This window comes from Vigna unguiculata, chromosome 8 (assembly GCF_037176805.1).
Source record: "Vigna unguiculata cultivar grain cowpea cultivar isolate G323 ecotype 2 chromosome 8, ASM3717680v1, whole genome shotgun sequence".
In the NCBI taxonomy this organism is placed as follows: domain Eukaryota; kingdom Viridiplantae; phylum Streptophyta; class Magnoliopsida; order Fabales; family Fabaceae; genus Vigna; species Vigna unguiculata.
In genome coordinates, this window is record NC_140799.1 from 29,088,397 (window position 1) to 29,106,998 (window position 18,602).

Below are 18,602 nucleotides of genomic sequence, written 5' to 3' on the forward strand. Positions count from 1 at the left end.
CCGAGGTTTCTTCTCCTACTTCTAGTATTACTTAGTAATGTGTATTTCTCTAGTTCAAACATATTAAGGTTTCTCTTTCGTTGTTGCCCCTGTCATGTTTCTTGGGTTGGAGTATATTCAGCCCTTCATTCTTAGGCATATGCGGTGGTTGGAGATGTCCTCCCTACCCCGTATGTAAACTACAAGTATAGAAATGCTTTTAAGAACTTAACTAAATAAATCTATAATATTTATGGATAGATAAACTAGCAAGAACTTTTTCTTTATTAGTATTCAAAATGTATACATGATTAAGTGGTGGTAATAACACTCAAAAAAGGAAATCAGTGACCATTCCATCGGAGAGGATCTTGGTGTAAAGAAATTGATAATCATTCCCACGGGCCTCAATGTAAATGAAACATAAAAAAAAATCAAATTTTTTTAAAGAATTTTAGACTTGTATATAAGTTATTCATATTAATGAAGATGACCATCAACCCAAAGAATCATTAGAATAGATTTTTTTCATTTTTCCAAAGGAAGGATTCGATAACCATTCACATAAATAACGAGAATTTCAATCTAAAAGGTAGAAATGATTTTTTTTTTCTTTCTGGCCGATTGAGAATGCATGATGGTGTTAACACATATTATGATTTTTTTTTCTTTATGAATTTGAGGAATAAAGAGAATTTTGATCCGAAAAGTAGCAATGATTTCTTTCTTTTTGACCGATTGAGAATGCATGATGATGTTAACACAAGTTATGATTTCTATTTTCCTTTTTGAATTTGAGGAATAATATGTGCATGATGCATTCTTATGCCAACATATATAAGTTTAAAAGACATTTTGCAACACCTCAAGAACCACAAATCATGCATGGGTGGCTAAACTAAAGCAAACATTAAGCATGGAAATCAAATACTAACATAGACATGGAAAAGCATATGGATTAACATCACAAAATACACAAGATTCAATTTATTACATTAATCTCAACACATAGGTTTAGCTATCTGTGGTGGAGAACTTAAGGTTTACAAATAGAAGAGATAGGGAAGAAATGGAAACCAAAGAGAAGATGCAAGCCCTCTCCTAAGGTTCTTGCCAGCCACTCCATGCTCCAATTACACCTTTCATTCACGTCTCCATCTCCCAATCGCAACTCATCTTCCTCTCCAACCCTAAAAGGGGGGAAAACCATCATGAATGGAGGAGAAGACCCAAGGAGGAGTGGGAGAGCTTCCCAACACTTCTAGCAACCTCCAAGAGGCTCTCCAAGCACCCCAACGTGTTTCTCTATCGTGCAAAATGAGGAATGGTCTAAACCTTTGTGAGAAACAAGATTAAAATCCCATTTTTTGACATGTCAGCCTTGTTTCCAACGCTCAGCACCAGGTTTTACGAATTGAATGGCGTTCAGCCTCACTTTCACCGCTCAGCCTTGTGGCGCTCAGTCCTAGTTTGCCATCGCTCAGCCTTGTGGCGCTCAACTTCATTTTTCCACCGCTCAACCTTTGGGCAGTTTGATAGCATTGTGTATTTGTAGCACTTGGCGTGATTCCAATGGCACACGATGCAAGTATTTGCTTCAAAATCAATATTTTATTGTCGAATCATGCTCCCTTGAGTTCTTGTTTGTTTTCCTCCACCACAAACGTTTCCCATTAACTTATTTAACACACTTAAAAGAGAGATTAGAGGCAAAACAAACATAAAACAACTAAAACATAAAACAAAACAAAACACACTAAACTTGAGGATATAATAAGATAAAAACTAGGAAAGAGTTTATTTATTCATGACAATAAACACACAAAAAGAGGTAAAATGAACATTATCACTAGCCTCTTGAGACAATACGAAATTGGATTTAATGGGCCAATTTGAAACTAAGCTTAAGGCCTAGAGTGGAAACTAGGCTTAGGGGACAATGTGGAAAATAGATTTAGGGGTCAACAAAAAGTTGGGCTTTGTGGACGAGTGTGAAAACTAGGCTTATGGTTAAGAAGGACAAACTAAATGAAACAAACACTATTAAAGCTAATATTTTTATCACATTTTTATGAAATCTAAATTTTCCTAAGCAATTAACAAAAACTAGTTAATTCAAAACAAACTAATATTTATTTAAACTAAAATGACATTTTTAGAAAGGAAAATTAGGCAAAATAGGAGTGCTAACAGTCCATGGTAAGGTTTTGTCATTTATTAGTAGAACTCGAGCACAAGGAATTGTGGGCCTTGAAGGCCATGAAATATGATTTAAAGTCAGCTGGTGAGAAAAGAAAATTGCAATTGTATGAGTTAGAAGAACTAAGATTGCAAAAATGATAAGGCGACATGCTTAACAATGCGGTCATTAAAATGAATGAATGAAATAAAAAGCAAAAAAAAAATGCAAAAGGAAAAAAGAATGAAAGAAAACTAATGTCTTTGAAAGAGGGGAACTTATTGTTATCTAGACAAAAGCAAGTGAAAGAAAACTAAACCAATTAGGAAAATCCTCTTTGTCAATCCTTTTCAACTAATCCCTTCCATATCCGCTACCTTTTTTCAAACAATACCCCTTGTTCATTCAAGTTCTTTTCCATACATCAAAACTAGAATAACTTTGTGAGTCTCACATGAATTTTACGCCCTAATGTTCATAAATCCATATCTTTTGAAACAAAGCCGATTGTTCATTCAAATTCTTCTTTATAGACCAAAATTGGGGCAGCTTTACGGGTTTCACATTAATTTCTCACCTAAAATTCACAAATCCATATCCTCATACAACTTTTCCCAAACACCTCTTTCACAAATTACATGTCCTTTTAGGAATGTGTGAGGAACAACATGCCCACATGGTTATCCTAGTCTCCTCAAAACCCTTCCAAACATCTCCTACTTATCACTCATCTATGAATTCAAGTAAGCATGCACAAATTTTGCGAAAGAAAAAGTCAAGTGTATAATCATCTCAAATATTAGACCACGAGATGTGTGACATTCGTCACTTTCATGAAACATTGAGAATAAATATGAGTTTAATGATTGTGAATAAAACAATTGACTTAGACATGCATAGAAAAATCAAAAGACAAGACACAACCAGTTTTTTTTATCAGACATTCAAGTATTCATGCATATTGGGTTTTTGACACCCTAATTGTAACGGTAATTTTTGACACATTGAGTAGCAAGAAAATTGAAAAAAACATTTTTATATATTCATCATTCACAAGTCAACAAAATTATATGCATCTTGTATAACAATCACAACATATGTTGCCATCAATCCATCAAAAAGAAAATCTTTCGGATTGAAGCCCTCTTCATTCATATGAATGGTTATTAAATCCCTCTCCTTCAAAAATACAAAAGATCAATATACATCCAGGCCTCCTCTTTCAAGTTACAAAGTTCTTATCAATCAGGTTTTCTCTCGCATATCAACTTAATATTGTTCATACAGGATTAGTACATAATAGAAGATGAATACTTAATAATGATAAAAAAATAATTTTATCAATATATATATATATATATATATATATATATATATATATATATATATATATATATATATATATATATATATTATGCCTTTACATTCTTGTGATGCATAAGCCTTCAATTTCACACCTGACCTAGTGAATATATCTAGGGTTAGTTTCAAATTTCATCACTACATTTTAAGAACATAGTATACTTTCCTTTGTTATTACACCTTTGAGCTAATAGTGTCCTAGATCACATTATCTCAAATCAAATCAATATTCCATGAAGGCTCATTGTCCAAATTCCTCTTATTCTTTTTTTCTCAAATAATTTCAAGTTTTCTCCCTCTGTTGCATAGCACATCACACTTAGCATTCTCTTTTCGCCTTTCCTCTTACATCTTGCCTCGTCCATTTCCGCCATGCACCACATCTCCAAATAATGAACGATGAGTTTTCTTTTGGATAAAGTAACTTTTACTACATGTAATAAATATTTTTAAAAGTAAGTGTTGTATTAATATATCTTTTAATAGTCAATATATTTAAATTATTCATAAGATTAATTATAAATTATTAAAGAAAAACTAATTTAAATCTTATAAAAAAACATAAAAGAATAATTTAAATTTCTAACACTAAGAGTATAAGCGAAATCTGAAAAAAGATAACACATAATTAATTTAGACACGCCATTAAAAAGTCATATAAGAGTCTGAGTATAATTAATATATAATCCATGAGCCACAATTTTAAATTACAAACTTTTACATACTAATACTTAACTCGTACCAAATGAGTTAGTCCAAAGATGAGTGATTAGGAATTTTTATGTCAACATTCACGCAACAACTATTTGAATCACTCCATGATGTTTTCGGAGAGTTGATTGTACCATCATTTTCTAACATTTCATGAGGATAAAAGGAGGGTTTTGGAGGAATGGCAAGACTTTCAACTTTTCCTTCAAGCATCTCTACAACCTTATTCATTGATGGACGATCACTTGGTTTGAATTGTATACACCAAAGTGCAACTATAAACATTTTTTTCATCAAAATCTTATCCATTTCTAAAACACCTTCCATGTCAATATCTTTGTCTTCTTTAAATTGATCATGGATCCAAAAGGGAAAATAATATTGACTTGAATATTCTGCATGAGGATTTGAGTTTTTTCTTCTACTCGCCATTTCCATCAAAAGCATTCCAAAACTATAAACATCAGCTTTATAAGAAACTCCACCTATATTTTTGTAAAATAACTCTGGAGCCATGTACCCCAATGTTCCTCTTATTGCAGTTAAAATAATGGATCCATCTTTTGTAGGATACAACCTTGCAAGTCCAAAATCTGAAACCTTTGGAGTAAAGTTATTATCTAGAAGAATATTATGAGGCTTGATATCAAAATGTAAAATCTGCACATCACAACCTTGATGAAGATATGCAATCCCATGAGCAATTCCAAGGGATATTTCATATATCTTCTCATGTCTCAAAGGAGCACTTCCTTTTTTAGAAAAAATGTATTTATCCAACGATCCATTAGGCATGTATTCATAAATTAGACCACGCTTTTTTCCTTCAACATAATATCCAATAAGACCAACTACATTCACATGATGTATTCTTCCAATAGTAGCTACTTCATTAACAAAGTCTTCTCCACTATCTTTAGATTTGTTCAACATCTTCACTGCTACGTCTAACCCACTTCGAAGCTTTCCTTTATATACTGAACCAAAACCTCCTTCACCTAACTTTACTTTGAAACCTTTAGTCATTTTCTTCACTTCTTTATACTCATATCTAATGGGATTTATATTGTTGTCCAACAAAAAATTTTCAATGTTTTCATACAGTGAAAAATGTCTTCTTCGCCATTTATAGACGAATAACACTAGCAAAAGTGAGAGTCCAAATAAATACCTAACTGCTATGAATATTGGTAGAATATCTTGCCCTATTAATTCTCCATCACGATAGTCCGACAGTGATCGTTTGATATTTTTTATTCTATTGACAAATCCTGTCCAAAAAGTTTGGTCAAAAGGTAAAACATGAACTGGTCTAATAAATAACTTTTTGCATGAAAGAAATCAGCTAGCATAATTGATTAAATAAATTAAAAATGAAGAAATATTTAACTTACCATGTGTGACAAATGCAACATAACCTGCAAAAACAAAAGAGTCCTTAAATGATACAAAAATATCCATAACATGAGACAAAAAAGAACTTAATTAATATTATAAAATTTAGTGATACACATATTCCACAAATACATTATTAAATATTTATAAATGCACGCATATTAAGTAAATAATTATGCTGTATAAATAAATTATCAACAATTATCTTTAGCTATCATAATTTTAGCTGCCAAATAAATTAGTATCTAAATTAATCACTAATTAATATATTAATGACTAATTTAGACACTTTGATAATCAAATCATTGATAATTAATTTTAATGATCAATTTATAATATAATTAATTAGTAATTAAAAGTTTTCATTCATAATAATGACTATTTTAGAGACTAATATTTTTAATTTGTAAATTAATATCTAAATTAGTCACTATAGTTAACCAATTATTTTTTGTCTTTAAAATTAGTTATTATTTAAAAATTCTCCTCAATATAAATATATATATATATATATATATATATATATAATTTTATTTGTGTTAACTCTATTATAAACATTATTATTTCTTTTATCTTCATCGCTTATATTTATTATTATTATTTTACCATTTTATATAAATAGATTATGAAAAATGATAAAATAATAATAATAAACATAAATAATGATAAAAATAATAATGTCTATAGAAACTACGTCTATATAAATAGATTATGAAAAACAAACCTTGAGATAACTTTTTCCTCTATTCTACGTCTCTTCTCTTCATATGTTTATATGATACTCTCTACGTTATTTTATGTTTAGTGTTGAAATTATAGGGATAGAATACATTTTTAGTGCGTTAAGTAAGTGAAAATTGAAATAAGTTCTTTGAAATTTTGAACAATTTAGTCCTTTTAAATAAATTTTGTTAAGTTTATTTGACGTTTCTAACACATTTTTCAGTTAACATTAAAACGAAAATGTATCAAACAGTGTAAACAACTTAAGTTTTGTTACGAAATGCGATTAAAACGTCAACTAAACTTAATAAAATTTTGTTAAGTTAGGGGACTAAATTGGGTCAAAATTTCAAAAAATGGCTAATTTCAATTTTTATTAAAAGTGAAAGGACCAATAACATATTTAACACAAATTATAAACAATTAAGTCACTTTTCTTTTCATTTATTTTTTGTGCTTTATATATATATATATATATATATATATATATATATATATATATATATATATATATATATATATATATATATTGCATAAATAGCCTGGATGATTTGGTGCTTGAAGTTTTGATAAAGGTACTTGAAGTCATTGCCTTAGAACATGTTGGAACCATGCTTACATTGATGAAGATATGGAGATTTGATGTTTCATGTGTTGATCAAGCCTCGTATGTGTGCTCTTTGTCTGGATTATTCATGGAGCAAACAAACTTGAAGATTGTAATTCATGTTGTAGACCATTTTGCATTAATTAGATGTATAAGGTCTTAGTTGTGTCTTTTAATCTATTGTTTTTCAACAGGTTAAATGGTGTCTTTTAATCTGTTGAATGAATTAACATATTAAAAATGTTGTTGCGGTAGTTTTAACTGGCACTTGTTCATTCAATTGATTTAATTTGTAATCGACTAATTTCACTTAACTTAAGTGAAATCAACCGATTGATTTGAAAATCAACATGTTGAATTTTGTAATAATTTGACTATTAAAGTTGTGTTTTTCAAAAGAGAGGTGAGTAGACTATTTTTTAGCGCAAAAACTATCTCGAAATAGTGGAATTCTCTCTCTTTCGTGATCATACAGAGTGTAGCTGGTGAAGATTGATCTTTGATCATTCTTGGAGCCTTTTGCTTGGTGTTTGAAGCTTAGAGAATGTAGTTTTGGTAGTCAAGGTTGTGCTACCACTGAGGTTTGGTCTTTCTCAAGCTTTTAGGTTGTGCTTGGTGGTTTTCCAGGTCTACAAGAGGTGTCTTGCTGTACTGGTTTGATTCTTGTGTGATTCAAGAGTCATTGTGTGGTGTTCTTGCATATTTTGAAAGTGTAATGTTGTGAACTTTATAAATCTTTTGAAATATTGCAAAGTCAGGCTCGGGTTGCCTTGACTAACTAAATGTAACTCAGGTTTGAGTGAATCAGTTTAAAAATCTTGTGCATTTTTCTTTTCTCTAACCCTTCTCTCTTGTATTACACTTTAAAGTTTAAGGAATTTTGATTTGAATAATCTTTTTGACATTCTTGTGTGATCTGACTACAACATTGCTCATGTTTGTCTAACTCATTTGAACCTATCTTGATTGATCTTTCATATTGTTTCTGACTTAAATCACAAATTCGTATTTCTGCATTTTTTCCAGTTTTTCAATCAACTGTTTTTGTGATTAAACCTGTTGATTCTATTAGTATTGTATCTGTTTGTATCTGTTTAATGAAATCAATCAGCTAACTCTGTTTTTGATCGATTGAAAGTGTCCAGTTTAAGTGTGTTCGCATCCATACTTAGTGGTTGATTTGATTCAATTGAAAATTGTTTTAAGCTTCTAAAAGTCACCTTATTTTTTAACTAGCCAATTCAACATCATCTTCTTGACATTTCAACCATTTCAATACTTACAAATTTTGTACAACTAAATGACTTTTTATTTAGTTGGGTAATGATTTTATCTATGTTGTATATAGCTGAAATTATCAATTGAAATTGTAAGGCATGATTTTTATAAATATGAAGTTTAAATGCAAGATAGAAAGTTTATAAATAAGTTATAAAGATTTATTCTTTATTTCATTAATTTTCTAAAACTTATTTTCTCAAAAAATTATTTTTGTCGAATTCTCTCTAGAATTAGAGAATAATCGACACTCTCCTATTATACCAATATTATTTGGGAAGTTGATAATCAAACTAGAACAACCAAAGTTGTTATCCTAATAAGTAGTTCAATTTCTAAAAGAAATTTGTTTCTTCCATGTACTTTAAAGGAGAGATTAAAGGAGAGACATTAAGGATGTAAGGTTTATTATTTGGAGACCAAATCAGTAGATAAATAAAATTTTTAGAAGGAGTAGATAAATAAAAATTTTAAAAGGAGGATTTGTTAATAGACACAATATCTTCGTGTAAGGGAAGTTAAAATTATATATCATCTAATCAATATAAAGATTATTGGGATGTGGAAAGAATGTGTAGCTAAATTTGTATATATGGGAAATATGATATTTATGTCTTTGCATATAATTTTGACAACCAGTGCTAATCATATGAATTTTTCTTTTAACAGTTAGGATTTTTATTTGAGGTCTCTGGTCAGAGAAATTATTTTTGTAATTTTAATATGATTAATGAAAATATTATAAAATTTTTAAATAATAAACAAATAAAAATGGAATAAAAATAATGAATAAATAAATATGGAAATATGGAAATATTGATATGAATAAAAATAGTTATATTGTATACTCTATATAATAAAAATGAACAACAAATATAAATTTTGTAAAATATGAACCAATGTGTGGTTTAGAAACAATTTGATATACCATTGAATGAAATAAAAAATAAAAATAAAACAAATGTATAATTAATAGTATGATAAAATAAAAAAATACCTTATAGATCTATGAAAACTTTTTAAATATCAACTTAGTAAATGGTTGCCAGATAACAAAAATTACTTTAATGAAACAAAATAGTGCTTCAAAAAAGATAAAAATCAATAATAATAGCATGAAAATAAAATTTTTATATTACCCTAGTGAATAAAAGATTTATGCTATTGAACACTTAAATTGAATATTGTCTTAAAGATTCTTATGTGAAAAGAAGATATACGATAAATAAAAATATTAAAAAAAGTAGAAATATTTAAATTGAGAATTTCATGATAAATGTTGTGATAAGATGAAAAATATCTTGGAGATGTAAATGAATTTCATGACAAGGTAAACAATTATAAGAAATAAAAAATAGAATATATATATATATATATATATATATATATATATATATATATATATATATATATATATATATATATATATATATATATATATATATATATATATATATATATATAAGGTTACTTAATAGACTATAAGTATTTTAATAATTTAAACAGGGATAGACAATAGTGGGGATGAGTATTTTGGCGAGTATGATGACAAAGATGGGAGGGATATGTACATCTTCATCCCCATCCCCATACCTAATTGAAAAAGTTGGGTATTTTCCATACTTATACTCATACCTAGCCATGTATACCTGGCACTTTAAGATATAGTATACATCCAAATCTTTCTTTTCATTTCTCTTTGGCTATGAAAGCGATAACAGTCATGAAACCTCAATATAGTATCAAGAGTGTTTGCTTCTGCTAAGCCAAGTCTCCTTCTTTGTTCTACTTTTGTTCTTTTCTTGCTTTTTTGATGGCATCGACGAACGCCGTTACGATGGATGAATCATAGAATCCTTCAAGTTCTTTCTACTTACATCGGGTGAAAATCCAGGAGTAACATTGATCAACAACATTCAGCTTGATGGGGCTAATTACCATGCTTGGAGTCGTGCCATGAAATGTGCCATGATCTCCAAGAACAAACACAAGTTTCTCGACGACAATGTCAAAACTCCAGAACAAGGAACCGCCCTCCATGACACTTGGGAAAGATGCAACATGATGGCGATATCATGGCTGACACACACCATGAATACCCATATCGCTCAAAGCGTCGTGTACATTGAAAATGCAAAGGATGTGTGGGATGATCTCGCGAACGTTTTTCAAAGGGAGACCATTTAGGATCTCTGGTTTCAAGAACTACATTCAACCGAACAAGGAGAAAGATCTATCACAAATTTCTTCACAAATCTAAAAGCGTTGTGGGAGGAACTTGATCTCTCAGACCAATGTTGGGCTACACCTGTAAGGTTAAGTGTGAATGTGATTTCATTAAGACGGTTATCAAGCACAAAGAATCTAAGTACATTATGTGTTTCCTGAAAGGTCTCAATGATGTTTATGGTATTGTGAAGACGCAAATTTTGTTGATGAAACCATTGCGAGTATAAATCGTGTTTTCTCTCTTGTTATGCAAGAAGAACGACACCTAGTTGGAAATACCATAGAAGCTAGTAAGATCTTGATGAGTGCTGCAACCACTAAGGATTAAAGAACCTCCAAGAGTAATAATGATAATTGAAAGGTATAAGGAGAGGGCAAGAACATAAATCAGAATAATGGCAAACCATGCAGTTCTTGCCACAAACTATACCACACCGTAGATGAGTGTTATGCTAAGCACGACTATCCTCCTTGGTACAAGACCAATGTGAAAAGGTTGTTATCAACACTATTACTAAGAAGGAAGAAACTGTGAATAAACAGCAGAATCATCAAATAAGAAAAGAAAGTAATCTTTTCTCAAATGCACATCAAATCATGAAGTTGATTCAAGAAGCCAAAGGTGACATTTCATAGAAGGTTAACAATCTCGTGACTGATGCCACTGGTGAGAAATCCTCTGATGGTAAGAATAGAAACAATACATGGATTTTAGATACAGGTTCAACAAACCATGTTACCTTTGATGCTTTTAATTTTATGGTTTTTAGAAAGATAAGGCCCACATGTATTAAACTACCAAATGGAGCACATATATTTGCACATTATGATGGCATTATGAAACTTTTTGAGAATTTTTTTCTTGTAAAAGATTGTTAAATTCCACAACTGGAAACTAATTTTCTCCTTTGATTTATGTCAGATCCAAGATGCGTGTTCTTTGAAGATGATTTGAGAAGCTAGGATCCAATAAGGGTTATACATACTGAAATTGCCAGAAGCTGCAAAGATTGTGAACTCCTTTTCCAATATTAGTGAGGCACGTAATGACAACTCAAAGAGTCAAGATGGGGGAATATGATACAAAAGGCTGGGGCATCCCTCAGATAAAGTTTTATATCTTATCAGTAAACATTTTCCTTGCATTGTGTTTAGTGAAACCAAACCTTGTTATGTATGTCATTTCTCAAGACAAACTAGGCTTTCTTTTAATAATAGTAGTTCATATTTTGAACATATTTTTGACTTGATACATGTTGACATTTGGGGGCCTTACGGCACCACCTCTATACATGGGCATAAATGTTTTTTTACTATAGTGGATGATCATAACAGGTTCTGTTGGATATTTCTGATGAAAACAAAAACTAAAACTAAAGATTCTCTAACTAAGTTTGTTATCATGGCTAACACTCAATTTCACAAGAAAATTAAAGTCCTACGTTCTGATAATGGAAGTGAGTTCATGTGTAAAGACTTTTATGATGATTTTGGTATAATTCATCAAACTAGATGCATAGAAACTCCCTAACAAAACTCTATTGTATAAATAAAACATAGACATATTCTAGAAGTTTGTATAAGTCTCATTTTTCAATGCAATATTCCCATGGTTTTCTAGTCCTATGTTGTTATGCAATATGTTTTTGTGATAAATCATTTGCCTACTAAAGTCTTGAAAGGAAAAACTCTTTATGAGTTAGTCTATAAGACCATACCCAATTTTGATGATGTTAAGGTTTTTGGATCCCTATGTTTTGCCTCTAGCTTACAAAGGAATAGATCTAAATTCGACACAAGAGCTAGGAAATATATGTTCTTAGGTTACCAAAATGGCACTAAAGGATATTTTATGTTGGACATTAAGAGTAGGGAGATTTTTGTTTCCAGGGATGTTACTTTCTATGAAAAATTGTTTCCTTATGCCAATCAAATTGATCATGTTTTGCAAAAAAATAAAGTGTATCAAATATCTGACTTAAATTATTTTTTTGAACCTATCAATTACAACATTAATAATACTTAAACTAAACATGTCCAACCGAATCTCAAATTCAAAACATCATTGATCTTTTGAGACGTTACACTTGAAATAGAAGAGCTCCTACTTTTTTACAAGATTAACAATGCTAACTTAGCTTTCACATAAAGAGTAATGACACAAATGTTATTTATCCTTTATCTTCTTGTGTTCATTACAGTAGACTTTCTCCTTCACACATGAAATATGTTCTTGTTGTATCCATCAATAAAAAGCCACACACTTACAATAAAGTTGTCGTTTTTCCCGAATGGAGAAAGGCCATGATAGAGGAAATTAAAGCCCTTGAACAAAATGAGACTTGGGAAGTTTTTAATCCTTCTCAAGGCAAGAAACCCATAGGATGCAGATGGGTCTATAAGATAAAATATAATGTAGGTGGTGAAGTGGAACATTACAAAGCAATGCTTGTAGCCAAGGGCTACACTCAACTGGAGGGCATTGATTATTTGTACTTTTTACCCTGTAGCAAAATTGACCACCATCAAATTTCTCCTTGCCATTTACCCTGCACAAAATTGCATTTGAAGTAGTTGGACGTGAAAAACACATTCCTCCATGGAGAGCTAGATGAAGAAGTTTATATGCTTCTTTCACCAGGGTGTACTAGTATAAAGAATAGGTAGGTTTACAGATTGAGAAAGTCCCTATATGGCTTGATGCAAGCTAGCAGACAATGGTTTGTCAAACTTTCATATCACCTTAAAGCTTGTGGTTTTTCTCAATCTGTATATGACCATTCCTTGTTTACAAAGATATTTGAAACTAACTTCATTGTCCTATTAGTTTACGTTGATGATATTATACTTATAAGAAATCATCTCCTTGACATTGAGCAGATCATGCAGTCCTTAGATGACACTTTGAAGGTAAAGAATGTGGGAAATCTGAAGGCTAGTGCTACCCCTATTGCCAAAGACACTAAAAATATGTTTAAAGATGGGACTCCTCTTAAGGACATCATCCCATATCAAAGGCTGATAAGACGTATCCTCTATCTTATGAAGACCAAGCCTAACATCGGATATGCGGTGGAGTTTTTGAGTCAATTCATTCAAGCTCCCACAGAAGAACACCTCACAACTGCCAACTGTGTGCTTCGTTACATTAAGACAACTCTTGGACATGGTCTCTTCTTTCCCAGTAACTCAAGCCTACAAATAAAAGGTTTATGTGATTATGACTAGATAACTTGCCACAACTTACGACGATCCACAATTGGGTTCTACGTCTTCCTTGGGTCATCTTTAGTAAGCTGGAAATTGAAAAAATAGTCCACCATCTTGAGGTCTTCATCAAAGGCAGAGTACAGGGCCCTTGCCACTCTCACTTGTGAGATATAATGGCTTGAATACATGATGGATGAGTTAAGGATTAAATCCAAGGAGCTAGTTGTGGTTTACCACGACAACCAATCAACATGTCACATTGCTTTGAACCCCATCTTCCACGAACGAACGAAACATATCGAAATATATTGTCACATCGTCTGTGAGAAGGTTCAAGCCAAGCTCTTCCAGCTCCTTCTGATAACCTCCATGCATTAAGCAACATATGTCTTTACAAACCCTCTTGATCCTGGCATCTTCAAAACTATTACATTTAAGCTCAAACTGGTTGATTTTCACTCCTGAGCTTATAGGGGGTGTTGGGTTTTACCGATTTCTCAATATAGTTAGTTTTTATTTTTTGTTTCAGAACTTTGTATATAAGCCATGTATACCAAACACTTTAAGGTATAATATACATCAGGATCTTTTCTTTCACTTCCTCTTTATCTCTCTGGCTATCAAAGTGATACCAGTCATGAAACCTCAATATTCCACGCTAAGAGGTAATATCTTCTAGAATATTTTTTTGTAAGAAGTGATACTCATTCTTTTTTTATTATTATTATCTGAATGTATTTTTTGTATGCATTGGGTAAATTAGGTTTGTACATAATATTGTAGTTCTTTTACATGTTTTCAAGCATCCTTGTACATTCTAAGTGATTGCACGATTCAAAAGTGATTATAATGAATTTTTTTGTCTAGATTTTGAAACAATCACACTAAAATTATGGTGATTGAAACTAGACGAAAGTTCTGATAAGATTGACCAAAAGAATGTTTATGTTATGCGTTCTTTATTTTAAGTTCTTTGTAGTTTGTTGGATTATTTATGATATCAAGTGCTATAAGAGGATTGCTAAGCTTTTATTACTAGAAGTTTTATAATACCATTTCAGTTTCCTCTTATCAGTATACAACCTACATTATTGTTTACAATTATGTTAATGTACAATTACTTAGTATATACCAATACTTTTATTTATATATTTTACATATTTTTATTATATCTACTACAAGTTCTATAAAACAAATAAATAGGAATATATATTAAAAAGTCTTACAATATATGAACGTACAATAGTGTTTATTTTAATGTTTGTTTTGGGATTCAATGCTTAAAATTCATATCAATGTAGTAAATACTTAAGCATGCTGAAAAGTATTTCTCTGAGATACTTTTACAAGAAAAAAAAATTTTTTTTTTTCTAAGCTACTACCCATAAATTAATCTTTAAAATTTCTCTCATGTTAATCAAATTATTCCTATTTACGAGTAGTTCATATTAATTACTCAAAAAAATAATTTTAATTGCAATTTTCATCTTTTTTATTTATTTTTATTTAGTCCCCACTTGTGTGTATCTAATTTAATTTTGTCCTAATTTTTTTCAGGAATTAAAATATTTTGGTAATCATTTTTTATAAAATTAAAATTAATTAAATATAAATATTTTTACAAAAGTAAGTACTGATATTTATATTGTTTCTCTCCAATTTCAGATTAAATTTATTATTTATATAAATATAATACTAATATTTTTAATTAAAAACAGAATTTTAACATATTATTTTATTAATTAATTTTTATTATGTACTCATGTTTTGTTATTTTTTTTTTCAAAATACAACAATATTGTCTCTTACTAATTTTAAACCAAAGTTTTTATTTGTATGAATGTTATACTAATATTTTTTTTATTAAAAATTACTTAATAAAATGACTTTTACCACTAAATCTTAATATAAATATCAAATACTTAATGTTTGTAAAAATTTTATACTTAATTAGTTTTAATTTTATAAAAAATTGATTTTAATTGTTAAAAAAAAATTGAATTATGGACTAAATTGAATCATTGAGACATATGTGGAGACTAAATTAAAATCAACACAATGATATCTGATGGTGACACTGACACGTGGCATTGCATTGCCACGTGACACTGACAATGCCACGTGTCCCATCAAAGACCTGACACGTGACCTTTTTATTATTTTTTTCAAAAAAAAAAAACAATTTAAATTTAAAAAAAAATAAAAAAAATCACAGACTAACAGGTGGCACACCATTAACGACGTTAGTTATCTCCATTTGGAAGAGACCTAATTGAAGCACTTTCTCAAAAGTTGAGATGCAATTGACATTTTTTTTAAAACCGAGTACCAGATTGACATACATCTACTAAAGTAAGTACCATACGAGTAATTAAACCTTATTTTCTTGTGGCACCTATGAACATGTGAAATATAGAATTCATTTGGATGGAAATTAAAAAAGAAAAATTAAAAATTTTTAATCAAAATTTAATCTTTAAAATGAAATAAATTTAAAAAAAAACATAGATAAAAATATTTAAAGAACCAAAATTCTAATTAAGCATAAAATTAATATTAAGCAATAAATAATGGAGAAAATATTGAGAAGCTGGTAATTACCCATGGGATAGCGTGCGTACCTCTAATGTATTGATTAATTCGTGATAGAATTCCTAAAATAACAAAGAGAAAAAACTTTGATTAAAAAATAAAAATAAAAAAATTAAATATAATATTATTTACATAAAAAATAAGAAGAAGAAAATAAATAAATAAATATTGACGTCGTGGGAAACGTATAAATACACAAAAATGTAGTTTATTTTTAAATATTATAATTAGAAGTTAAAGAAATAAAAAATAAGATACAGAAATTTAAAAATAAATAATGATAAAATTAACAGGTAAGATTAGGAAGAATAATATATCTCACCGCAATTGCTGACTGGGTGGTTGAACATTTCACAACCTGCGCATTCAATTTGTTGTGTGGTTTGATTGAGGCTGCAAGAGATACCCTTTCCACAGTAATCCCTGCAAACAAGTGGTAACCAAGACAACCAAAACCCTTCTTCCAGAGATTTGAGGATATCAGCATACGAAAAATTCCTGTCATGTGTCCAGTTTGCGAAGGTAGCAATCTTTAATCTGCACCCAACCTTCACATCCATCACTGTAAATTCCGTATCAATCACCTCACGGGAATCCAGAACGGCGTAGATAACGCCTCCAGAATCACAACCACCGGCTTTCACTTCCACATATCGAGGATCATCACTCACTCGGTTACTACAGTTTAGAAACATCACTTTTGCAGGAAAATAACGATACCAAATAATCAGCGGATCATTATCATACACACTGAAATTTCGTGTGGATAAGAAATTGCGAGGAAAAGAGCAAGAAGTGTCCTCCACAACACCCGCATCAGTCAGCCGGATTTTGTACCAATTGTAATCGATTTCCTTGACATAGTATTTTCCCGAAAACAGAGTAAGCAGTGTCCTGTTATTGACGCAATCAAATTCGTAGCTGGGGAGGCCGCAACCGCCAGGGTCGCCTTTCAGTCGGAATGGATACTTTATGTCGCGAATTTCGCCGCACGAAGAAGATGGACAGGATCTGCGATGCTTGGCACTGCAACTTTGGTGGAATAGCGCAAGAATGATGGCCACCGAGACAACCACTGATTGTGCGCAGCGAATGAAAGAAGATAAGAGGCTCATTGTTACATGAGCTCCTCAAATCGGAGAGAATGCACTTAAATATTAACTTAAAGGGTACCACCGGTTGAAATTATTAATAAATGAATATGATTTATCCTGGTATAAGAAAATAATAATAATCTATATTATTACATACAAAATTAAGGTTACATTATGTATTTCTCTCTATTTTGGTAAGAAAATATTAATTTGTTCTTTTTAGTTTTATTTATCTCAATTTAATCTTTATTGGTCCGTTAATATAATAGCGTTTTTGGTTTTGTTTTTATTTGGTAATTGCTCTAATCGAGTTTATTGAAATTTGATTTGAGGCTTTTTCCATCTCCTTCAATCAAGTCCTTTCGTTAGTGGATGTAGTAACAACGTTAAACAAGTGTCATGTGTCACTGTTACATTATATGTCACTTTCTCATTCGCGATTGATTTAGTTCCTGTAGTTAGGGATGTCAAAAAAATCCATACCCACGGGTATCCGTGGATAAAACCCGCAATGGGTAGAAAACGAATATTAAAAATAGATACCCGCTACCCGCGGGTACATGTATTTTTGATACCCGCATGTTAATGGGGCGGGTACGGGTATCATAGTATTCGTACCCGTGGATACCCGTACCCGCTAAACTTACCCCTCTTGATATTCTCCTCTTTCCTTTCTTTGAGATTAGGCATATACATCAAACTTTATATAGACAATGACGTTTATGATATGCTTGTTGTCAAATGATGGAATCAAAATAAGAATACTTGGCATGTGACAATTGAGGTTTATTATTTGTTTAATTTGTTTATTTTCCAGGAATCAAAAGGAGAAAGTGAGTTTGTTGATCAAAGCACTAATTAAAGAATTTTCATTGTGTTGAACGTCATTTTATATTTACTTTTACAATTATTTGGACTTGTATAAACTTGAGTTTATTTGAACTTTATTTAAAATTTATGATAATGATGTATTTTATTTTATTTTATTTGAATTTATAATTAAATATTTGTTTTTAAAATAATTTTACAAATATCCGCGGGTACCCGTGGATACCCATGGATATGTGTCAACACCCAATTTTGTCCGGGTGAATAAATTTATTTTCGAAAAAAATAAAAAAATAATAAAAAAAGGGTTTTTTAGTTAATGGAAAATAAAAAAAATGTGAACAAAATTTTCTTCAAAAAAGATTTTCAAACATCAACTTTAAGAAAAAAAAAGAAAAAAGAGAAAAAAAAAGAA

General features: G+C 30.4%; 1 protein-coding gene across 3 annotated transcripts; it reads right to left on the bottom strand.

Annotated features, from left to right (window-relative positions):
- Nucleotides 1–917: 917 nt before the first annotated feature.
- LOC146884353 (LEAF RUST 10 DISEASE-RESISTANCE LOCUS RECEPTOR-LIKE PROTEIN KINASE-like 2.1) lies at nucleotides 918–17,415 on the bottom strand. 3 transcript variants are annotated; one of them, XM_085665397.1, is made up of 5 exons: nucleotides 16,588–17,413; nucleotides 16,295–16,327; nucleotides 5,626–5,649; nucleotides 5,403–5,502; nucleotides 918–1,669 (listed from the first exon to the last, which is right to left on the bottom strand). In XM_085665397.1, the coding sequence occupies exons 1-5, from the start codon at nucleotides 17,378–17,380 to the stop codon at nucleotides 1,591–1,593; spliced, it is 1,029 nt and encodes a 342-aa protein (XP_085521523.1). In that variant the 5' UTR covers nucleotides 17,381–17,413; the 3' UTR covers nucleotides 918–1,590. The 3 variants fall into 3 exon arrangements, with proteins under 3 accessions (XP_085521523.1, XP_085521524.1, XP_085521522.1); XM_085665398.1 differs by having other exon boundaries at nucleotides 918–1,656; nucleotides 16,588–17,412; XM_085665396.1 differs by having other exon boundaries at nucleotides 918–5,502; nucleotides 16,588–17,415.
- Nucleotides 17,416–18,602: the final 1,187 nt, after the last annotated feature.